The 25,430-nt window shown below is 43.0% G+C and overlaps 1 protein-coding gene across 2 annotated transcripts in view; it reads right to left on the reverse strand.

Annotated features, from left to right (window-relative positions):
• coq8aa (coenzyme Q8A, genome duplicate a) overlaps positions 1-25,430 on the reverse strand; it is a 37,039-nt gene that overhangs the window by 9,077 nt on the left and 2,532 nt on the right. Inside the window, exons 2-11 of one of the 2 annotated variants that reach the window (XM_042094402.1) lie at positions 22,947-23,069; positions 20,579-20,761; positions 16,214-16,591; positions 15,438-15,504; positions 9,831-9,911; positions 7,102-7,227; positions 2,784-2,869; positions 2,300-2,440; positions 1,253-1,334; positions 338-431 (exon numbers count right to left, since the gene is read on the reverse strand). In XM_042094402.1, coding sequence (XP_041950336.1) covers positions 338-431; positions 1,253-1,334; positions 2,300-2,440; positions 2,784-2,869; positions 7,102-7,227; positions 9,831-9,911; positions 15,438-15,504; positions 16,214-16,591; positions 20,579-20,743 — 1,220 coding nt within the window. In that variant the 5' untranslated portion in view covers positions 20,744-20,761; positions 22,947-23,069. The remainder of the gene's footprint in view (positions 1-337; positions 432-1,252; positions 1,335-2,299; positions 2,441-2,783; positions 2,870-7,101; positions 7,228-9,830; positions 9,912-15,437; positions 15,505-16,213; positions 16,592-20,578; positions 20,762-22,946; positions 23,070-25,430) is intronic. The other variant, XM_042094401.1, reaches the window with a different exon arrangement.

The following is a 25,430-nucleotide window of genomic DNA, read 5'->3' on the forward strand; positions in this document are numbered from 1 at the left end:
TGGGGCTATTCTTGGTCCTCAGTAGCAGGCTCTCCAAGCAGTTGTTGGGAGAGGGATCTGTGATTCCATAATTGCTAGATCATAGTTCTTGTTGTGGAGTTTATTTTTAACTTTCAATGATAGGCTATTTAGTTTTTAAGCTTAAAAACAGTATTTGGAAGGGACCTACAGCCAGACCACATCAACATCCTGAACCAGTGTGTGTCAATGGCATCAAACAGATAAAATATGGGAAAAGCTCGTTTTGAGTATGTGTTTGAGCAGACATCATCTTATACAGTATGAGAGAGAGAGAGAGATGATGAGAGAAAGTTTCATCGTCTCGTTTGTGACTCACTTGAATTTTTTGGCACATTTGGCCTCCCTTATGTAATCGCACTCCAGGGCCAGCTCACGTCTCATAACATCGATCAAGTGCTCCGGGAACAAACCTACTCCAACCACACACACACACACACAAAGTGTTAAAAAAGAAATAAGTAACAACATAGAGAAATAGAACATAAGCCGCAAGTGATGATTAACAGGGTCCAAATAGTATTGCAGTTGTTGCAACCACACAGGAGCAGTCTAGCCTGACAGTCAGAATTTGAATCTCATACTGCTCCATTTGGACGTGATTTTGGGGCGTGTTTCAACCGACATGGGGAAAAATGCCTTTGCACTCAATTAGATAGACCTAACCAACCAATCAGAGCAACAAAATAACCTATCGTGAATCCTGAACCAAAACCTCCTTCTTCTCGCTGTTCTGGCATGGTTTTATTTCAGTTAGCCTAAAAGCTGGTTTGATTTGCATTGAGAGATGATTTTATGGAAAGTACCCCATGCCAATCGCTAGGTATGGTGAAGGGTATGTGATGATGTGGGGCTATTTTAATTCCAAAGGCCAAGGGAACTTTATCAGAATGTATAGTATCCTGGATCCATGAAATAACTGGCCTTTTTAAAAAAAAAAAAAAAAAAAAAAAAAAAATCTGCCTGCCTCTATGGGAATTTAACACGTACGCCCCCTGTATTTTAAGGAAGAACATTTATTTATTTACGATACATTGTTAATTCGCAAAGAAAATTGGTGTCCTTAAAGGTTGGATTATTCCTCATTTTTTAAATTAAGGCATTTAGATACATTTCCAAAAGATAATTTTGTATTCCTCTTTTTTGGTCACCTTTACATCTTTAGCATGGGGGTGTAAACTTATGCAGAACCACTGTAGCTATAACACGTGTCGTGTGTATCAGAGACAATCACCTTCAGGTAGAGCGTTGCTCATACTCAGAACGGTCATCAGGTTATTCACATCACTGTTGATGCTCTGTGCCACCCCGGGGTACTAACAAAACAACAGAGGAGAACGGAACAGAACATTCTGAGAACCGAAGACATAAAAGCAAACTAGAACATAACATTTATTTAATTTAAAGAGTACAAGCTAGAACATAACATTTATTTACTTTAAAGACTAGCATGTCTCAGCACGTCACCACCATATGATACATCTCTGTAGTATATACTACTCTGTTGTATTGTTCTATGGTTAGGATACTCACAGAAGCAACAGTGGAGCAGATAAGGGTGTTACACACCCAGAAACATGCTGAGACTTGACTATAAGGAAGTCTGTTTATTGGTGTGATGGAAGCTAAGCACAAATCAGCAGTGCAACACTTGGAGCCGTTACGGAGTTAAAAGAACGCGAGGACGACAGACCATGGAGAACGCCGCCCCAAGTTTAAATGTTAGCAGTATAACCTACAGCTGTGGTATGCCAGCAAGAAATATAAGAGATATATAAGAAATATTACATTTTCAACCACTTACATTGACGTTTTAACTCTGGTGGAGATGATACACAGTTAAGCATTCGTGGAGCCAGTTGTACCATGAGTGTACTTGGCAACAGTCCATTCAGTTAATTTGATTCTTAACAGTTCACGTATAACATATCTGTTTGGCACAGTCATATCAGATACTGAGCAACTGCAGCCTTCGAGTCTTTATACTTAAGAGATTCAAGATTACTTCATTACATCTCATTATACATATAAGAGTAAACATTTTGAGTTACAAGATTGGCAAGAGATAAAGGTGCTATGAGCTAAGTTTAAAACATTCAAGAATGACCTAGAAATAGCACCAGAACGTCTGGCAGCCTCTCTTGTAATAGCACTTTGTTCCTGTGTGGCGCTGCGTTAACTACTTGTGTTGTGGAAAACGTGATGACGTGTTTAAGACACCTTGAGTACTACACATCAGCCCTTTAATTGTGAGCTCAGGAGACACACGTGCTCGCCTCACCTGGATCTTCATGGCCACCTCTCGGCCGTCCTTCAGCCTGGCTAAATGCACTTGGCCAATGGAGGCCGCGGCAAAGGGCCGATCTTCAAATGACTCCAGCTTGTCCCTCCAGTTGGGCCCAAGGTCGCTGTTCAGGGCTTTCTGCCAGAGACAGGGACAGAAAAGAGCTTTGACTCGATTTGACTAAACACTGGTCACTGGGCTAGTCACCTGCTTTATAATAAGTCAAATGACCTCAGGCCAGCACCTGGTAGAAAGGTCTACTCTATCAGATTTAGGTCATGAATTTATTTAGCCGATGATTTGCTAAGTGTGATTGGTCAGTATGCAGGGATCCTGTTTGGATGTTGGTTGGATGTAAATCACTCAAGACCTCTTCATTGTGACTAATCGCACCAGGTCCATCGGGGAATCACAGGCTTACCCAACAGTCATAGCATTTCACAGTTATGACCCCACAGCCAAGATTAACAGCAGGTCTTACCGTCATTTGTTTGATGGGCATGAAGTCAGCACTCTGGCGAACGCGCTCGAAGATCTTAGCCAGCTGTGGGTTTATGAAGGCATCATCTGAAAATAAGCAGACATAACAGGCAATGGAACAGTCGGTTCAGCCATCGAGAGAGATCGACCTTATTCTTGTGCGATGAATGATCCAACAATCAACAATAAGATGGATATCGTAACACCCCCAATTATCACCACTTTTGTTCGGAAATTCTAAAACAACGATGTTTAACACTTCAAAATAATATTTGCTAAATTAACCTTACATTTTTCAGTAGCCATAGGTGTGTAGATTTGAGCAAAATCTGGTTTGGTTCTTAACGGGAGCATTTACTGCCTGAAATATCCCATTTTGTTTACCACGCTCGGAGTTATAGTGCTGGCCTGATGGGTCGCCTATTTACACCGTTTCTACGGCACATGAACGGTTATACCGAGAATTCTCGTCATGAAATTAAAATTCCACTGGAGCTCCAAGCGGTTGTGTACACGCAGCCTTACAACACTGTTCTCTTCGAGTCACAGCTCTTCGAGTCACGGTAAAATTAAATTTTTGGTATATAGCTAATTTAGATACACCTATGGTGTGGGTGGTTGCGTTTCTTTAGGAGTCCGCCGTCTTGGTTTGTATAGAAATGGATATTAAGTGACACATACACGCAAGACGGCGGAAATACGGGACCGACGATAATAGGGGGAGTTCCGTTACAAACTGCAATTCTAGGGCAATACTTTGGACAATGGTAGTGATGGCAACAATAAATAAATAAATAAATAGTTGCACCTGACCGATACTACTCTTTGGCATTAAACATTAGTTTCAAAAGGAAGCATTACCATTAACACATATATTCTGATAGAGAAAACAAGAAAACTGCCTTTATGAAACACACCATCATGTTATGTAACTGTAAGCATAATAGCTGTAGCTTCCCAAAAAATCCGCTAGGGGCATTCACCATTCCTAAGGCCCAGCTTGATATGACTGACCGTTTACAAACAACTGTGACCTCTGATATGTAAAGTCGAGCTGCCCTCTGCACACAATGCATGTTATGATCTAAGCATGTTGACACAACCGCAGCAGATGCAGGTGTTGCTGGAAGGAAAAGTGTGGGGCTGCTCTTGAAAGCACACATACAGTACAAACACAGCTCGTCATGAGGGTGTCCATACTACAGGACTGCAGCCTGCATGTGTGGCCTTAGTGTTACAGACTGTTTTCACACACACACACACACAGAGTTCTTGTTGTCAATTGTTTCAGTAGCAATGATAAGAAGCCTCTGTACACATTATTTGCATGAATTAAGTCCATCCCACAGAGTACTTCAAAGTGTCTGCTGAAATAATGACCTTGAAGGTTTCGCTTGTACCAAAATGTTTTAACTGCTGTTTTGACTGCATACAGTGTAACATCATGGACTTTATCTTCTAATGAGACTGAATCCATGACCTTGATCTACTGCTGGACGAAAGGCCTTTGCCAGAAGTCCTGTGTACCCTCACCCATGGCACCCGTCTGTCCATACACACCAAACACAGCTCTTTTGTTTTTCTCTTGTGTGTACGTGTTTGGTGGCCACTCACGGTTGCTACATCTCAGCGGGAGAAGGTCACAGTCCTTGCATGGCTGAGGGCTTATTTTGATACCTCCTCCCCCCCAACCCCTTAGCTGTTGCTGTCCCTCAGCATGTAAGCCTGGGCTCCAGCCCCTCACACACACACACACACCACCAACAGGACAATGTTGGAAGTGTGCCAAAGGGGACCTGGCCATTTTGCACAGAGGCGCCTGGTGTTTTGCTGGTAGACGTACACGCTGGATGCAGGAAGTGGACTGTGTACACCCCCACATTCACACAAGACATTGATGTGGTAGAATTGCTTTACCATTTTAACACCATCATTATCTTGTGCAATATATTTTAATAGTATCATATTGTGACAGGATTTCAACGTGTACAGTAATGGCTCCTGCAGACTGCCTGCGTGGCGTGAGCGTGGCGTGAGCGTGGCATGTCAGTTCCGTGGCGGCTGCGTGGCGCTTTCTATGTCTTCCGTGTCTGACGCTGCGCTGCGGCGGCCCCTCTGTCTATTAAAACATCTCTTCACTTTCCCTTTTGAATGGAAACGCTTCCAACGCGCTTGCGTGTCGCATGAAAAATAGGCGTGGGACCTCTTTCTAGCATGCACGCTTTTTCGGCGTGGCTTGAGTCGCGCCTGAGACGTGCGTGCCACGTGGGCAGTGTGCAAGCTCTAAGCTGTTAACATGGGAGCCGAAATAAAAACGGACACACCATGCAGCAGGCACACTCACACCACGCAGGCAGTCTGCAGGAGCCCTAAGAATCTACATGTGCATAACAAGTACAAAGTGCCATGTGTTGTTTATGTATGTGCATTGTAATGACTAGACTTAATATGAAGTGCAACCTAGTGAACCATGACCTAAGTGAGACAACAGGGAGAAGACTCACTAGTACCTTTCTCACATTGAGACAACAGGGAGAAGACTCACTAGTACCTCTCTCACATCGAGACAACAGGGAGAAGACTCACTAGTACCTCTCTCACATCGAGACAACAGGGAGAAGACTCACTAGCGTCTCTCTCTCACATTCCAGTCCACCCAGTCCCAGGGTCAATGTCAGGGGCAAGACAATGTCAGTGTTTCCCATACATTGACTTATTTGTGGCGGCCCACCACAATATCAACATTGACCACCACACAATGATTTTCCTGGTTGTACTAAATTGTGCTTATATCTGGTTAGAATCATAACCGCGCTGCACTAATTTGGTAAAAACTGTTGCATTCGAGTTAATTCTGCAAACCTACCACCACAAATAGAATTCAATTCTGTGGGAAACACTGCATGTCAATGTCGGTCAAGATCGTATCAACTTCACAGCAGCAAATGAGTTAAGAGGTATGGGATAAAATTTCTTGAATGACGACCTGACAAGCAGGGAACGCAAACTAAATTCAATTGTGCCAGTCAAGAATCCAGACGATAAGCTTACACAGCTTTTTTTTACTAAAGCTTTGCCCTGATCTCTGTCTGCCATCTTTTACTCAGTATGATTTACTTTCTAAGTAATTTACTAACTAGCACTGCTCACTGAAGGGCTCACTAAATCAGCCCCTCACTCTTGGCCAAAACAGTCACCACTGATGCTGACTTATGACACTGTCAATGACAACACATAGGGAACATACATGGATGACTACATTCAAGGTTGCCAGCCAAGAGATGTTTTTTTTTAGTAAGACAGTCATGTCTTGATCTCTCTCTCTTTCTCAGAACTGTGTCATGACCTATGACTAGGCTAACACAAGGTCCATAGTGAGTGACCATAAATAATGAGGGACAGGCCCTAGGGTCCATGATAACAGACTTCACCATGAGAACTAGGCTAAGAGTGAATAAAGTGAAAAGATTATATGCTGGACTCAATTTTAATCCAATAAATATTTTTGTCAAATCCTGCGTATTCCGGTGTTTGTACGCTCCAAAAAACTTCTGGAAAATTCCATATTCACAAAGAATTTTAAGGCTAAAAGTAGCTCCTAACTGTCAAATTAAGAATCGTTGAATTGAGATAAATAATGGGAGTGTCACTCATAACTTTAGGAGTCATATTTTTTTTTTTTTAACTACCGTAAGAATAATTCACGTGGCATTTTAGCTTTAAAAGTAGCACCTACGTCTGGGACAGCTTAGAAGTCGTTGAGAGGACTCCTACCTTACTAAGGCCCATTTATAAACTGTTTTTTGTGCCATTTCACGTCGCAATGTTTTGAAATGCACATGCGGCTACAGGAGCTCTCAATCGCGAGAGAACAATTGTGCATTGTATTCCTACCTAAGGGATGCAATAATGCCACCAAGGTATGCATCCTCTTATCTAACACTGTTTAATCCCTGATAACACTATAAACACTTAAAGGAACAGGCCAATTTTTAGGATATTATTTGCCATATACCCCAGAGTTAGGTAGGAGGATACATGCCCTTCTTTTCTCTGTGCCGGCAATTACTAGCTAGTTCACTGGCTCACTATTACTTGCTAATTCACTGAAAGTGGGTTACACCAGTCAGGCTATAGCTCCATAGGCTAACTGGTGTAACCCACTTCCAAGGTATGCATCCTCTTATCTAACACTGGGGTAGACAGCAAATAAGCTAATTTCCTAAAAAAGTTGGGAAAAAGTTGTTCCTTCTACACTGGAGAGGAAGATCATGAAACGACACTGGGCCCAACATTGAGGACCAGGCTTGAGGACTCACCCTGGATGCTGAGCATCTGGCCAAGCTTGAGTGCGGCACCGCGCACCTTGCACAGGGTCCGGACGATGCGCTCTGCGTTGGCCTCCGATAAGAATGGACTGGACTCTAGCACTGACTTCTTGTTCCCTGAGGAGAGGAAAGGAGAGATGTCGTCCGTCAGGTTTGTTGTCCATGTTGTCAAATCAACCCACACAAAAAATGCCAGACTCAGAGAGTGACTTAACTCTTTGCTGCTTAAATCAAGGTGTTCATAACACTCAAAGACAAAGTTACAGTATTTGGTGTCTTTAGACATCAACAATAAAGAACTACCACAGCTTAACATGTACAGTAATCATATTGTGGAAACACATGCTTTATTTTTCAAACAGCTTAAGAGGCTAAACATAGCCATGTAGCTGTTTTCAAGGCTCAAGGTTACTTTATTAGGTCTCCCAAGGGAGAAATTTGTTTTGGATAGGGGTGAAGGCTGCCACAAACACAATACAAAAACATGACAGGACATATGCATATGTGCACATATAACACAACAGGCAAATGGTGGGTCGGTGTCCCAGACTTCATGCAGTGCCCAAAGGGACCCAGGCCCGCGTCCAACCTGAGGCCAATTCCCAAGGCAGCTCTGCCCCCCACTCATTTCCTGTCTACTCTCTGCCATCCTGTCAATAGAGCCAAGAAAAGCTCAAAAATAAATCTAAAAAAAAAAACCTAGCAAATGAAATAATGCAGTAGCGTGTTTGTTGGAGCAGCAACAGTTGTTTGCTGTCATTGCACTGATCATTGGCTGCACTGCATGTTGTTGCATTGTGTGCTTATTATTATGCAATGCAAAATGTGCATGTTAGAATGTTTGCATAAGAAACCTTTGCACTGGGCACACTAGAGAGCAGGACAGCACTGTTTGTTGGTAAACACTGCCTGTAATGAAGGTCTATGGTGGCCCTGGAGGATCCCCTCAACTTGTTTAAAGGATGGCACTGTAGAGTGTGTGTGTGTGTGGCTGTGTGTGTGTGTGGCTGTGTGTGTGTGTGTGTGTATGTGTGTGTGTGTCTGTCTGTCTATGTGCATGTGTGTGTGTCCAAGCATAAGCTATTCTTGGACGTGTTTATGAAGTTACTTGTCCTCATTAGTCTCTCTGTGTGACATCTGAAGGCTGGATCTCATTACTGGTCCTGTGTGTGTGTGTGTGTGTGTGTGTGTGTGTGTGTGTGTGTGTGTGTGTGTGTGTGTGTGTGTGTGTGTGTGTGTGTGTGTGTGTCATTACTGGTCCCTGATAACTTCCTGGGCACTCTACAGAGCTGCAGGCCCGTCCATCACAGATGTTTTGTACGCAGCCACAATTCAATTTGAACAAACACACCTTGTTTTACTCAGTTTGATTCCTAAAGGCAGATTCAAGTGGGCATTTATGGACACACAGGAAGAAAACATTTTCTTTGATTCCCCATTTTCTATTACAACACTAGGAAAAGAATGGACACAAAACCATCTCTAGTGGTCAACAGCAGGCATTATACAAATGTGTGTCAGTGGGCCAGGACTTGCAGCATGGTGTAGACGCACACTGTGCGAAACTTTAGCCGACTTACTACCTTGAGCCCGGATTACTCAAGATCTGTAATCTGCCAGAATGTGTGTGACGTTATTCAGGCCACTGGGAGTTGGGAGTTACTCTACAATTTTAAACACAGGCATATGTTTACACCTGATCTGTTGATATAATTTATGCAATATATATTTCCAACAGATGGTGGTGTGCAACTGCATCATTTGCATGCCAAGTCAATGTGACGAGTCCTGCTCTATTCTCAACACACTTAAGACAGGAACCCTTTAAATGTCCCTGATGTTTCTATGACAAAGGATTCTAAGACAGCACAGGTTCTAAAGTTCTAACACAGCACGGTGTTCCCAGCCTTGGTGACGGACTTCTGCAACAGTGGGGCTTTAAAGGTCAGCTGAATATATGGCCTAATATATGTGGCTGGTCCTGCTTGGCAGCTGCCGGCTGAACTTTACGGACAAGTACGAACCTCGGCCGTCCCGTCAATAAAAAGGAAGCGACCGCACGAAGGAGGAAGAGTCACAGGTTTTATAAGAAGGGCGAGAGAGATGCTGCAAACAAAGAGTGACCCTGGTGTCTCATTTTATTGCCACCAGGTTGTAGAGTAATTCATTGAGATCTTTAAGGATAGCGCAAGGAGTGGCAGCATACGCATCGTGACTCAGGAGAGTCAGGAGAGCCTCATAAATGACTGATTTCAGGATCATAACACAATATACTGCTTGTAAAGCAACACCGAGCAAGGACACAAGCAAGGCACCTCTCAGATAAGTTTCACTCTTGTCTCACCTTCTCTTGTTATCTGGCAATCCTTCTGCTAATAATGTGCTTTCAACATATCCCTGTATCTAATCTGGTTAGTAAGCGCCCTATTGTTGACAGGCAGCACTAACATCAGTCCAGCAGGCTTCAGTATGTCCTACTTTTTCTGTAGGGTTGTGGAATTGCCAATCTGCAATGAGGAGGGCTTTGCATTGTTGTTGTAGATTGTATTGCTGTTATTTGTATGTTGCTTTGGACAAACGTGTCCAAAAGTGCTAAATACCATAACCACCACATTAATTATACTAACATATCAGACTGGGAATAGTTAGTCTATGTTAGAGGGAACAATGCAGTAGTGAATGCTCAGAGATTAATATAAAAATCTTGATTATTATCTTACCATTTTTCTCCTCATTTTGTCCTCCCAAACTCTTCTTGGCCACCTCAGCCAAAGCTCCAAAACCCAGACCAACAGCAAGGCCTGAAACAAAAAACACACAAGCAGACATTGTTTTTTTTTATATAAAACACACAAGCAGACATAGGTTTTTCTATAAAGGATTTCTGTATTCATTATTTTGCCACTACACAGAAAATATCTAAATATATATTTCATGGAGTAATCAGACATCTGGGATTTCTGGGACAACATACAGGCTTCAGTGCTTTTCTATCCATGCGACTGCAACAGCAGCAGCATTCGAGTGAGTGAGTTTGGCACGGAGGTGAGAGAACAGGTCTTATCTGCAGCTGTCACAAACTGTTCTCCGTTGGAGGGAGCGTACAAAAAAGCAACGCACATGGCCCTGCCACAAATACCACAGCATACCACTATATTCTGAGGTGGGGGCAACACTTCAAATAGGCCACGCCAATGATATGCACAGTCTCAAACAGTAATTTTAACAGTCAGCACTTTCTCTTTTCTCCTTACTGGGCAATGGCAGGAAAAAACAATAACAAGACTGCGGTGAGCACGCTTTCGGCTGCTGGGGTGTTGCGTAACGTCAGCCGTTACATAATACTCCCCTAGCTTGTGAAATTCAGCAGAGAAGGAGGAACTGCAGAGCAGAGCAGAGCACAGTAACGCACTGTGCGTTATCCACAGTTCCTCCTTCTGTTGGAGCTGTGGAGATCCACAAGCAGCGGACGGGTGAACGAAGAGGACTGCCTGGTGTGTGCGAGGGGGCATTTAGGGGGGAAACGCGGAAAGAGCCAAGGAAAATAAAAGGGAGTCCGTCTGAACTCGAGGTCCATCAAAGCACGGACCACAAGGCTGAGGAACAGTGTGTACCCCAAAGCCACACTTAACTCTGCACAGAATTCACACACCTTATATAGACACAGCTGTGCAACATTATATTTATTATTATATATGTATCATTTTAACCTGTGCAATACACTCTTTTAAAAGAGTTAGTTTGCATATATGGTAACACTTTACTTGACGGGTGAGTTCATAACACATTCATAGCAGCTGTCATAAACTGCACATAAAGCATTCATGACTTTCATGAGACATGTCTCAACATTCATACCAAACCTTTCATGAATGTGGAAGACAGAACGACGACAATTTGTCAAAATAAAAGTCCAACAATTGCAAAGCAGCATTGCCGTTTTTGTTCCAAACCTCTTACTTGATCACGTCACATCTGAGTCAATGGGCTACTCCAGTGCCAAAAAGACAGAACATGGTCAAGCAAATATTTTTTGTTTCATAAAAATGTATTTGTTTTATGATGTAACCTTTGCAGATGATTTCCCATCTTTTGCTACTGGGAATGTCTAACCGTTCCAGGATACACAAATACGGGTCAGCTTAATGTAGGCTAGTTTACCTCCCAGCGTTAAACTCAGTGATTACGAATACTTCACAACTTGTATAGTAAAGTGAAATTCGAGGAAGATATTCATGAAATATTTACAAAGGTTGGAGAGATTAAATGAATGGTATCTAGGTTACACAAATACGGGTCAGCTGAATGGCTAGTTTACCTTTGCGATTGTTGGACTTTGTTGGTCGTCATTCTGTCTTCCACATTCATGAAAGGTTTGGTATGAATGTTGAGTCATGGGTCATGAAACAGTCATGAATGCTTTATGTGCAGTTCATGACAGCTGCTACGAATGTGTTATGAACCCACCCGTCAAGTAAAGTGTTACCGCATATATTGATAATTGTGTATGTGTGAATGAGCTGCTGTATGTGAATGATTGAGGAGTAGTATTTTGAGCTCCATTTCACATCTGAATTTCATTGTATGTGTCATGCAATGACAATAAAGAAATCTAATCTAATCTAATCTTTTTCCTGGCACCGTTGCCATAGCGCTCGCTCTCAAGGGTGTGTGGGGGGCGGTCAGGCCCTGGACTCTGTAAAGCACCTTGAGACCATTTCCATTGCTCTCTAAGTGCTATAGAAATAAAATTGCAATTGAGCTGAATTGAACCATCCTGCTCCAGTTTGCTTATACTCCCAAACTAGCGATCTTTAGAGCAGGCAGTGCAGTGCAAACCTCAGGCTCTGGAGGCTTCTGCTCTGCGCAGCTCTACTTGGCTGGCAGAACGGAGAATGTGGATCAATAGGAGGTATTGATTACACCACTGGTTACCGTTTCCCCTGGTAATACTCACCACAGCAGGTAGAGCTACAAGGCTGTGGAGTCAGACATAAACCGCACCTGCTCTGGGAAAACACTATTACTACATAGCACGGCAGTGCAGTGTGTGTGTGTGTGTGTGTGTGTGTGTGTGTGTGTGTGTGTAATTGGTCTACTGTGCCTGAGGGCATGCAGTTCTGTGGTTTACACTCATAAACATCCCACAGAGACTGGTACTTTGCATGGACCAAATAGAAACATGAAAAGTGTGTTAGCCCACTATACCGAAGCACAAAACAATGCAACAGTAACCAGTCTAGCCTCTTCTGCATAAAAGAAACTGGTTTGTTGGTGTTGAACCAATTCTCCTCTACACACAATGAGTTTAGAGCATTCCTCACTCGTGTCGTTGTCTGTACCTTTCCTCCTTGATGCCATCCACCACTGAGGTGACATTGAGTGGCCTTTTGGGCCATTCTCCAGCTGCCTGGGACACTCTTAAGGCAACCAAGTTAGGACAAAAGGCCTGAGCTGCCATGGCACAGAGGGTTTACAAATATAGATGGTAAGACTGGGAATAAATGTGACAACAGGCAGCTATGTTGTTGATGGTCGTTTGCAAGCTGGTCCCCACTGGTCATTTCAATGCATCTCGAGAGACATGCTTTAATGAGATATCAAAAGTGTGACAGGTGTTAACGACAAGATGGTGGTGGTGCAAGCCAGCCAGTACACCTTCGCTAATCTCAGGGGTCAATCCTTCATCGTGTTTGGTTGCCTTCCAATGCTGGGGTTGCTACACAGGCATGAGCACATGAGAACCAGGACTGGATATCCTGTGAAGAACTTAATCTTGGAGAACCAGAACTGGATATCCTGTGAAGAACTTAATCTTGGAGAAAGTCGGTGAGGCTGCAGTTTTCTCAAGGGTATTCAGGTTCTGCTGGTGGAGACAGGGCCTGGTAGTCAAGGAGAGGTCAAGGGTGAGGGGGGGGATGATGGGGATGACGAACTGGCGTTCCTGTAATGTATACGAGTGGCAGCGTGGCCTTGTAAGGGGCCGATGTGAACAGGTGCCTGCGGGTGTTTACCTATCCACTTTTGGCTCTTTTTTTTTTTTTTTTTTAAACGCGTCCCGTTAAGATTGAGGATCTGATAACTGGAGGCGGGGAGAAAAAGCGCCACATATCGTCCTTCCAAAGCGCCACACGTGTTCCTGCCACCAGGGTGGGAATTTAGCAAGTAATCCCACTCTGTTCTCATGTACAGGGTATCAAGTGGCAGTGGAAAATAAACATTAGGGACAGAAGACTGCGAGAGAGATGGAGAGAAAAAGAAAAAAAAAGAGAGAAGAGAGAGAAAGGAGGGTGCTGAAAGGAAGAGAGCTTTTCGCACGAACGTTCCCACACTCTGAACAGTCCGTTTGGCCTGACAGTGACATGTCCCTTCGCCACCTACAGTACCAGCCTGAGCCCAAGCGACTGCACAAACAAACACCCAAACAGACTCGCCCTCCCTCTCCTCTCCGACTGAGTCCAACTCCACGGAGAAAGAGGTCACTGAAAGCCTCCTCTGTGAGCGAGACAAAGGCCATGTTCAGATACTCAAGCCTAATATTCAATTATAGTTTTGTGTATTTGTGTCTGCATGTGCCTCGTGCCCGTCGTTACTGTGAATAGAACCGTGCCCTGAGGAGACCCACATGGGCATATTTAAATAAGTTAAATTCATTTTAAAGTTATGGGCCATACGAGTCATTACCAACAACAGAAACAATCAAAAACCTGCATTATGGAACATTACAAGCACTATAGATACCATTACGTAATAATAAACAATTATGTGGTAAAATTATGAAAATTATATATAATGACAAGCAAAGATAAGTGATATACTATACATACTGACATAAACAGTGACAGGTCACATACTGTATATCACTGTGTATATGTACTTAAATCCTTATCAGTTTTCATCTGAGCATTCACACTGACAACTGCATAGCCTACACAAAACAACTGTATTTCAACAGAACGGACACATTTGTCTGAATAGGCGAACGACCAGAAACATTACATCTGTATCATACATGGAAAGGCCAATCAGAATAGGGTGTTTTTATTACGAGTTTCTATCCTCAGGCCCTACCAGTCTTCAACACAACACGATTCAATTTGAACAAAACTAGATAGAAACTTGACATACTGCACTTAAATGTCTGTCAAATGGTTGGGTTCAGATGCCAGGGGGAGGACAATCTTATGTTGGACCAGGAGCGTTGTTATATCATGACCCTGAACTAGTGAAAAGTGGTCCCAGCCAGTGAGAACTAAAGCTGAAGCAAGCCAGCCAGCCGAGGGCCGGGATCCCAGTGGGGAAACAGGTGAGCTGGCGTCAGCCTGCCAGACGAGCCAAGCTCTTCCATGCACCATGACACGGCCACGGCCAAAACAGTCTGCAGCGTCACTCGCAAAAGTGCCCTGAGGGCTCCATCTCTCAATCTTGTGTTGGTTGCGTAGGTGTACTGTACTGTACCTGTGCGTGGATGTGCTACAGTGTGTGTGTGTGTGTGAATGAGTGAGTACTGTACTGTATGTGTGGGTCTATGATGACAATTTATAACAATGGTGGTAATGGATCTGTTTGGGTAACACTGAAAACAGAAGTGCAGAAAGGATGAAAAATAGTACAACACATCTCTGGGTTTCATTAGACCTGTCTAAACCTGTAACATACTTCTAGCAATGTTTGGGTCTGTACATTCTTCCTCTGTGCTAAGATCCAAATAAAAGCATTAGTGTGTGTGTGTGTGTGTGTGTGTGTGTGTGTGTATTATGGACCATACTTATTCACTGACACCCCAAAACCCAAAAATGTCCATCTGAGCAATCCCACTGACAGCTGAAAAACCCAGAGAGCAGGGCAGGGAAGGTGTGAGAGAGAAAAAAGAAAAAAGGAAAGAGGGTTGCAAAGGTTAAGTTGCAACCTTAAATCCAGCTCATTAAAACAGGATTTGAGGTAAAGCCCCACACAAACACAGGTCTAAAATAGAGAGGTGGTGCTGCCAAGACAAACACTGGCTGAGTCAACACACAAGGAGAGGGCCTTTATCTGACTTTGTTTTGTTTTCCCAAAGGTCAGATAATGTTACAAATACGCTACAACCTTATAAGGATGTATACAAAAATGAAAGGGAGACTCAAAACTATCTCTTAACCAACAACATATTGAGAGAGGATAAATATTAAGCACTGAATATCAGATATACATTTTTGATTCAGCTAAAATTCAGGGGAAATAATTTCTCTCTCAGATTTCCTCTGAGGTTATGTTTGTTAATTGCAGTATTTAAAAAAAATAATAATAAAAAGAAAGTATATAACAAAAAGCTGAAAGGTCCTTACCTCCAAAATTGGCCAGCCTTCCTAATCGTGTGACAGGCACTTTTCGCTCCCTGGCCCTCTCGCTGAGCTGAAACGAGAAAGACTGAGAGGCTAAGAGGAAGCCAGTGCTCTGACAGAGATCTGGTGTGTGATGCATTAGATTGAGATCATCTTCAATCTGTCTCTGTGGTCTCACAGTGGAGTGAGCTGAGGTTCTCTCATATCATCACTCTGTTGACATTGAGTTGAAAACACAGCACTAGTTCAAACTTAGTCTTACGCAGGATGCATCTAACTGACAGCAGTGAAAACAGTTTTCACAATTATATATCAACAAGTACACAACAAATGTAAATGGAGACAGCTAGAGTACATTTACACTACTTGCACCACCACCTCAACACAGATAGAAAAGATATAATTATTGGTGTTGTTTCAAATGGCATGCGGCTTTTAATACGGCTTAATCATTACTGCATTCCCACTTAGTTATAATGGAGAACAAGGCAGGACGACAAGCAGTGTAAACACAGCTGATATTGTTGGCTAACTCGTGAGAGTTTATAAGTCGCCAGAGCCACAGGACATAATGAGTAAACTGTTTGAGTATTTAGAACTTTAATCTTTTTTATGTGACCGAGATCCTTTCTTGTGCCAATAATGAAATGTCATCAATCAATGACATTTTCGTGTGTGTGTGTGTGTGTGTGTGTGTGTGTGTGTGTGGGGGGGGGGGTCTGGCTGTGCCGTGCCGGCCTACACAGTGAGGAACAGAGAGAAAGGGCATGCAGCCATACCATCTGCTTATGGGGCTTCCCCTCGTTGCGCTTGGCTTCTCTGGCCTTCTGAATGTCCTCGGCTGTCAAGCCGCCCACGGATGAGTGGTCCTGATGGTAGCAGCGGACCTGGTGGAAGGAGCGGACCTGGCTGGAGAACTGCCTGCTGGGGTCCTTGTAGCCCTCGAACAGGTTGGACTTTGCCCCCGGTGCTGCGCGGCCGTACGACTGGGCCGCTGCGTCATCTGCTGCCGTCGAGCCCGCGTGGTGCCTGAACTCGTCTTCCATGCCCCTCTGGCCGGAACCAGAACCTTCCATGCCCTCTTCTGCAGTGAAGTTGTACTCTGTGTCCATTTCGGAATCAAACTCTGACATGCTCTGCTGTTGACCACTAAATTCCTGAAAAAAAAAAAAAAAAAAACACACATATATTATGTTATAATAAACATATAAATGAAACACATATTAGTTGCCAGTATAAAGACATTTCTAAATATATGCACTGACATAGTATGACACCACAAGTAGACCTTGTGTGACAGAGACCGTGATTGTTACTATATGCATAGAGGAAACACTTTGCACTACCTCCTACATAACATAGACCAAGAGGTTTCTTTTTGTCATGTTAAGTCAACAATAAGGCTGCAAGACAAAAGCGACATCCAACACTTTCTCAACAGAGATGTCCACAATGAGAAGGTTGTTTTAAAGTTTGGGGTTTACAATTAAAAATTCATGCAGCAATCAGTAGGTCACTCTGAATCCATTCTTCAAGCGTGGTCAGAGGCTTAATGCATTGTTCAGCGTGACAATGTATTGGGAGGGTTTAATTAAATCTTTTTATTACATCATGCCCCAGCTCAAAGATGCAATAGAGTCCCGAAGTGTGACGTAGCGTTTCCATGACGGTAGAATCACTGGATCTAAACAAACTTTCGAAATGGCATAAATAGCATTGAATGTAGACATGTGGCATCATTTCTAGCTAATAAAAATAAATAGGCCTATATCCATTTAAAGGTGTTTTACCTGCTAGGCAGCAGCTTAGCCACATAACACAGATTTCATGGCAGGTGTAATAGAAAGAAAGAAAATTCCAGTGGATATTTCACATCTTCTGAAAGACTGGCGGCTGTTAAGAACGACGTTTTTTGCCAAAAAAATAAAGGCAAAACACGTCTGTGAATTTAAGGAAATCCATGCTAAAATAAAACTCTGTAGTCATAAATTTGATCGTGTTGGTATGAATATATGTTGTAGTATGTGATTCCTACAGTGTAAAAAAAAAAAAATACTAACGTCTTAGAAACGTTGTAAAATTATTTGGTTATAATTATGGTGATTTCTAATGGTAGATTGATTTGTTTAGATCCAGTGAAATTGCTGCCTTGACAACGCTACGTCATGGCTTCGGGACTCCATCTTTGCCAAAGCTGTCTGCGCCAACATTCCTTTCTGTTAAACAGGTTCCCCTTCTTGCCTGTGTATGGGCAAGTGAAGCAAGCTCCAACCTGCGACTGAAGCTCCATGCAGGCAGGACTGCAGCAGGTTTATGTCAGCTCACACAAACAGCAGGGGCAAACACATAAGAGCAGCACCCACCCGTCCCACATCACTCTCAACCCCACTCCACAAACGCCACCCTTTCCCCCCACCCAATCACTGTGTTAGACCGTTCTCAAGATCACAGTCTTGGTCTTGTCTAGGAATTGATTGTATTGTTTGTATTGTCTTGGACATAGAGGACTCAAGGTTTTATTTCAAGACTAGACCACTAGATCACAATGCCTGAAAAAGTATTTGTAAACACATTACTGTGATTGGATATAAAACATTCTGCTTCAAATGCAACGTCATTAATAATTTGATAATCCTACTTTTCAACAGCTGTTCACCCCACCATTCACACACGAATGCAACTGAATACAGGGTATAGGTAAAGATCTAGAAGAAGCTCTTGTTGTCTAGGATCAAGCAGATGTTAGCCAAAGTCTTGCCTTCCCTTGATGCTTGATACTTGGTCTCGGTTTAGGTGGTCTTGACTAGACTACAACACAGCTCCACCACCAACAGCCCCACCTCACCTCTTCTCTCCAACACCACCTTCCCAACACCACACCCCTCTCTCCTCCACCTCTCTAACAGCACCTTCCCAACACCACAACTCTCTCTCCTCCTTGTGTTTCTTAATAGCAGGAAAAGAAATTAAAGGAAAACTTAAAAATGTGTCACCTGTCAGGAAGTAGACTTTGCTTGCTATCTAACTGGCTGTGTCAATATACACAAAAAACCCCATTAAATAAATAAATAAAATAAGAAAATAATCACTCAACAAATAACTATTCTTTGCTGAATATGTGAACTCAAACTAATGTTAAGGCTCACTCTTTCATGACAGTCAAGACTGATTATGTCTCTTTCTTGCCTACAACGGCATGCAGACAGGCCTACAGTACATCTGTTATCATGAGATGCCAACCAGTAGGCTAGCAATGCGGAGATGTGACGTTGGGTGACATGAAGATGACGGAGTTGTCATATAAGTGGATGAATTTAACTTCTTGCCAAACGGCACGATAGGCACATAATGCATGGTGTTTTAATGTCCTTTCCACTTGTAGGGCCTATAAGCATTAAACCACAAAACTAAGCTGAAGTTTGAGACCTGACCAAGGCCGTAGCCAGGATTCAAATACCGAGGTCAGGGGTGTTGATAGAAATGTTGCCCCCCGCAAAATATTATGGGGGTCCGGGGGCATGCCCCCAAGGAAGAAAAATTTGAAAAATAACCCCTTAAATGATGGTGAATATTGCGGAAACTAATAGATAAATAGACATAAATATAATTTATACATTATATCATAAATCACACTTAGAAATACAGCATATTAGGCATATGGTACATTTATAAAAGAGCAAAGTAGCCCTATATATGCCTATGAAAGACTTCACCATAGAGGGCTGTAATATAAAGGTGATCATGATCATTTATGACATGTTTTGTTTAAAACTTAAACCAATACACTTTTCCACAATATTATTCTACTTTTTTAGATGCACCTGTACAGTATATTTTAAGAGCCTTTTCTCCAATTGGTTTTGAGGATTTCTGCTCCATCTTTAATTAAGAATGCTCTGCTTCTTCTCATCAGAGTAGTGAATGTTGCATTTATAAATTTCAGGGTCATAGGCTGCTGAGCTTGAACGTTCTGACACAGTGAGTGTCACTTCTTGACTCTCACTCACTTGTTAGGGCCCTTTGCCTATCATTTCCCTCTCTTCTCTTAACTCTTTCTCCTCATTTCCACCTTTCTGCCCGATTTCCCTTCTCCTATCTCCTGTGCAAATAACTGACCAATAATCAATATCATGCTTAGATAATATCCATATAAATATTTAGGCCTACTATTATCTACTATCTAGGCTACTATCCTTATGCTACTATTTTCAGTGCAGGTTAGCTAGCTGCAACTCCACTGAATTTCAGCATAACATTTTGAGTAGGCCTTGAAGTCAGCCTTTGTTCAGGTCTGACGATTATTTATTTTGGACAATGGATTTGTGGGTATTGAAGTTTATTTGAGCTGCGTGAGACACTGTGTTGCGTTTGTTAGTTAGGATATAGCTCTGCGATAGCAGAGTCAACTCTACTTTCATTCTGACATGTCAGAGGTATCTACAACTATGTGTTGCGTGACGGTGCGTTGATGCAAGGATAATTGTTTTGTCGGCTATTTTTAGTTAATAAATAAAACGAAATTTGAAGAAAGGTGACCTCTATGGTAGATACGGCCATAGCATGACTGGTGCGGTTTTGCATTCACATACCATAAAGTTTCGTCTCCCTCTTCAACCTAACTTTCTCCTTGTCTTCCAATGATTGGAGCTAAGTAGCCTATTCAATAATATGTTAGCTTTAAATGGCGACCCAGCTAGTAATGCATCTGTATGACCCTAGCCTACATGATTTCTGTTCAACAGTCTGAAATAGCTGTTTTCTAACCAACGCTCATTAAAACGGCAACCTCACTTCATGTTGATGGTCATCTCCGACGGTGTGCAGGGGGGCGTTGTCACGCATGAAAACAGACTGGCAGATCAGTCACACACGCAGAGGCGCGAGCGAGGACCATGGCGGAGAAGTTTTAATTTTAAACTCTCCGACTTTCTGCATCTAATAGGCTAAGCTAACTATTCCATCAAATAGCTATGTCAATTTTAAGCATTTTCAGCACTTTATCCGAAATGCAAGCACTTTTCAAACCTTGAAAACGCAACATTAAAATTCAAGCATTTTCAAGGATTTCAAGCACCCGTACGAACCCTGTTTCTAACACCACACCCCTCTCTCCTCCACCTCTACTGCGTCCCTCTGCTCCTCACCTGAATCTTCTGCATGGCCGCTCCCATGCCTTGCTCTGCAGTCATCTGCATGCCCTGGGCGAAACCCTGGGCGCCGCCATTGCGCAGCATACTGGCCTGCGTCTCGATCACCGCCTGGCTCAGCTTGGCCAGGCCCCGCATCAGCAACATCATGTCCCCCGCCATGATGGGTCTCCTTCACACCTGACGGACACAACATAAAGAGTCAGACAGACAGACAGATAGATAGATAGAGGATCTGGGTTAGGGTGTGTGTTGAAGTTTGCGTATAAAACGCTAGATGCTAACATCGAGTACCCATGCAGTGAGCAACGGTTATAAGCAAGGTGCAAATTACATCAAGGTAATGGGTTTCATCGCTAGGTAAGGGTATATCATGAATAGTATACTGAAAAAAAGAGTGTATCTGTAATATATTGCAAGACATGTTAAATAAAAAGGCTTTGCTAAATGAATTACAATGATGAAGAGTATCCATGATAAGGGGTTTGAGGTTGACACAAAATGCTAATACTTTATAGTTAACGCTGTGATTGTGTATATGGCCGACACTGTAAACTGACAGATACGGAAAGCACAATTGAAGTGACCTGATCCATTGTCCAACTACACAACAGGCTTCTCTCATACGCAATAAGAGTGTTGTGTACTAACACACGCGTAAACAACAAGATACATTGCAGGCATTTTTCAGTGACTCAGTTCACTGTCGCAAAGGTAAGAGAGCAGACCGCAGCAAACAACAGAGCCACAAAGTGACGGTCAGTGAAAACACACCGAGCAAACAAACAATGCAGTGCTAAAATTAACTCTCAGAAATATGACCCATCATCGGCTTTAGGTAACCGTAAAATGAGCCGAGGGTGAACCGAACCAGAGATTCCATAGGCCGTAAGAAATGTTGGTCATGGTGCGTTGGGGGGGGTGTCATGCTATTGGCTCAGGGTAGCATAACGGTGGTGGCGATCATGGGGGCATATGGCCAGCAAAGCACTCAACACCAAGGATCAACAACCTAGGAATGCAAGCACAACACAGCTGCTATCGTGCCTCACTGCAGCCAAGACATTCCCTCAAAGGTTAGGTCAATTTCACACAGCTCAGATAAATGGCTGTCCTTAACCTGTGACTGACCAAAGTAGCACCAGGTACCTGAGCTATCTAGCGATAAGACTGGGCCATCATGTTTTCACCACTTTGACAGGATGGCAACCACTTGTGACACATGTGAGGGTGTTCCAAGCGATCCTAACAGACGGAGTATAACATCCACGTATCATAGATAACTAGCATGTCTGACAGCATGGCTAATGGAAGCCCACTACTTTAGTACTGTGCTGACATAGTGAATAAACTATTTTGCCTACTCAAACACTTCTTCCTTATCCATAGACTAGTATCGATTTTGAGGATGGCTCTTTTCCCTTTCTGGTCACAAGGTTTAGCTCTGCACTGAGATGGAATTACATGGGTGACTCCAGCCTTCACATTATTGAGTGAACTAGCCCTTGAAAATATATATAGAGAAAGCCTCATTCATTCCAGTACTCGGACGGGGCTGCTGTGCACTTCTGAAAGTCAAACATTGTAAGGGCAAATAATAAGCACATAAAACAGCTTGCTGACTGTCGGCTACTGATCCAGAGACAGCCTCTGCCTAATAACTCAAACCGACCAACCAACCAACCGTGTGCAATAGTGTATAAACAAAACGCGAATGGTCACAACAAGCATGAATTGCATCCCTTGTTTTATGCACTCGTTTTACTTGTCAACCAAGCAAGGCTCCTGTTGTCCTCCATGGGGTACATGCCAAGAAAGCAATTGTCCTCTTATCAAACAGGGCTCGTTGACAATCGCCCTCAAGCTAAGAATAGGGACGAGACGAATCGGTGCTGTGCAGTTATAAAAGTGTTAGAAGGGCACCGTCACTCACGCTTCCCCTTCTTTCGGGAGGCCTGGAATTGCTGGATGCCAAAGGGAGGATTGTCTCTGCTGCCAGACTGCTCTGCCAGTAAATTTGTCCACTGCCCACTGCATGGCCTTTCCCAAAGGCTTAACAGTTTGCTCACACACTGAGAGCTGCACAAGGAAATTACCTCATAGTGTCTGTCTTCTTGACATTGTGTGTTATTGTATTACTGTATAAAAATGGCCCCCACGGCTTTGATTCATTTTCCAATAGGCAAACAGTAAGAATGCACATACAGGATTCTGTGTTATTAATCTCTGAACGTCTTGCTAAACTCTGTAAAAGGCTTCTGGTGGAGACGGAACTCTTTTCCATGACCGTCTTTGATGGCACACTTTACAGTCGAAGGACAGACACCCCACACACACACACACTCACTCACAAGCACACACCTACCCACGCACAGGAGTCTGCTCCCGTTAGCCTGTAAGTCTCTCCGGATGACTTTCTCGCTTGGACAGAAATAATCCCCCGCAGCCCTCCCTTCTCTGCAGCACACTGCTGTGTTGACCTAGACTGCTGGGAGAGCCTGACATATAAAACAGCTAAGAGGCAACAGCAGTGACCAACTGCAGAAGAGCAAAGAACCTACTTTAAACAGGAGGGTGTGTCTATAGGTCTCTTGATCGTTTGCAAACACAGTGTGTGCATGCATGTGTGTGTGTGTGTGTGTGAGCGAGCTCTTGATTAGTGACCATGCCATGGCGTGATGTCTGCATGTGACATTTGTTAACATTAGAGGGCTGTGGTGGACTCTCTTTAGACTTTAGAACTCAACAAGAATGGAGTCTCTGTTCACCTGACCGAACGTCTCCTCTCGTTCTCGTTTGCCCTACGCATTCAAAGTCCAGCAGCATACGTAATTGGTGGCGTCATGCCAGATGAGTTAGTATGGCTTCGGCCATTCGTCCTCAGCATGCAGACCAACAACACCGTTTGTAGCAGCCAATGTTTACATTGGTCTACTTAGGCTATGCCTGATAGAGTAACTAACCTAATGCACCAATGTGTGTTGTTCACAGGGTCCAAATTCCACAAGCTGGAACGAGGAGAGCAAGGATGTTTGCCTTCCTCTCATCATAAACCCAACTAACTGACGCCCTCATCAGTGTTATCACCTAAAAAATACTTTTGATTAAAACACTTTGATCGTATCATGGAATTCAGAGAGGCCCTAATGGTCAAAGGCTTGTCAAATAAAGGCACAGTAAATATTACATGTACTGTAATGATGACAGTACTAAGCACGGTACAACCTGAAAGCACAAAAGAAAAAAGCTTTAAGCTGAATACTGGGGCATACTGGCACTGAGTCCACGAGTGTTATTCAGTTGTCTTATCAACAAACAGTCAAAGCATTGAGATATCACCACAGCCATGCTTCCACAACAGGGGTGTGGAGGCCAGGGGCGTGTCGAAGCAGAGCGGAGCCACGCTTGAACGCTGACATCGCTTGTTTACGCTAGAGATGAAGTGTGTAGGTGGTGGCATGCCTGCGCTCATACGCAACCCATATTTCTTTTTTATCAAGTTTTATGATTTGTTTTAAACCTTACATTTGGAGGTCTAGGCCTATTGATTTATTCTATTTAGGTTAGCATTTCAACATCAGCTAGTGGAGAAGTTTTATAAAATGAACATAGAAAATCTGATTTTCCAGTGAGCAAAGCCTACCCATAACATAGCCTAGGCAAGTTCATGATCAATCAGTGAAGCTTCCTACATCAGTTCAGTCACAGGTACTGGTTTTAAAATATGTATGGAATATTGTAAGCTTTAATAAGGGCCTGATTGTGTAGGCCTATATCACTTCAGTTGCTGAAATGCACCATTGCACAACTTCCCTAATTTCAAAACAGGAACATCAGCATAAACATCCATGGGCCTGGAACACTTGTTGCCATTAAATGGTAACCTACTGTAGCCAACAGATTTATTATATTACATCAAAATAATTTAATAAAAAGGAGACCAGGCTATATGATTATCACATTTAGAAGGAAAATCAGGGCTCTACAGTGCGCCCATTTCACTCGCACATGCGAGTAAAAATGATGCCGTGCGAGTGAAAAAAAATATTTAGGCGCACTGGTGCGAATGACTTCTAACCATGTCAATGTTTGTCTACAAAATACACCGCAACATCGAGAAACATTACTGGTGCAAACCATAGAATCACGTCGCGAATTCAGCATAAAAACTACACCTCCCATCAACGTTAGCAGTTTCGCGTTGTGACTCGCTAGTAGTCGCTTCTATCAAATCCAAGAGCGCGCAGAAAAAGCGTTAGACTAGCCAGCCAAGATGCAAAGATTGAAGAAATTAGTTCTTCTATCCACCGAATTCATTGGATATAGGAGGAACAGGATGAGATTCTGAGAATGCAGTGAGAGAAGGAAAGGTAACCTAACATGCCTTTTAGCCCAGTTGACGTATTGGCTGGAATATGCAAAATATAGCTGTAGCGAACCGGCACAAAAGTAGCCTCCCGTAATACTCCCATTTTATTCAAAGGTAGAACGCTACAACTCCAGGCTTCCACGCATGCTTGTTTGTTTACACCGAATACAAGCTGAAGTGCAAAACGAAAGTAGGCCTAACGTTTGCCTTTCCCCATCAATGCAGATATTTCAAATAAAAACTAAAAGTATAAAACATATATCCTTGATTAGCCTATGTTGGGTTTTGTGGAAGAGAAAATGTACTGTTTTAGTAGTAGTATTAGGCAGTATGCAGTCAGATAGGTCACCATGGGCATATTTGATTTAGCTATAGATGGATTCACAAATAAATAAATTAGCCTACATTTGGCAGGATACTTGATATACAGGCTAAATGCAAATATGGTATTATATTATTTTACATTAACAAAATGTAGGA

The sequence above is a fragment of the Alosa sapidissima genome, chromosome 6 (assembly GCF_018492685.1).
Source record: "Alosa sapidissima isolate fAloSap1 chromosome 6, fAloSap1.pri, whole genome shotgun sequence".
NCBI classification, from domain to species: domain Eukaryota; kingdom Metazoa; phylum Chordata; class Actinopteri; order Clupeiformes; family Clupeidae; genus Alosa; species Alosa sapidissima.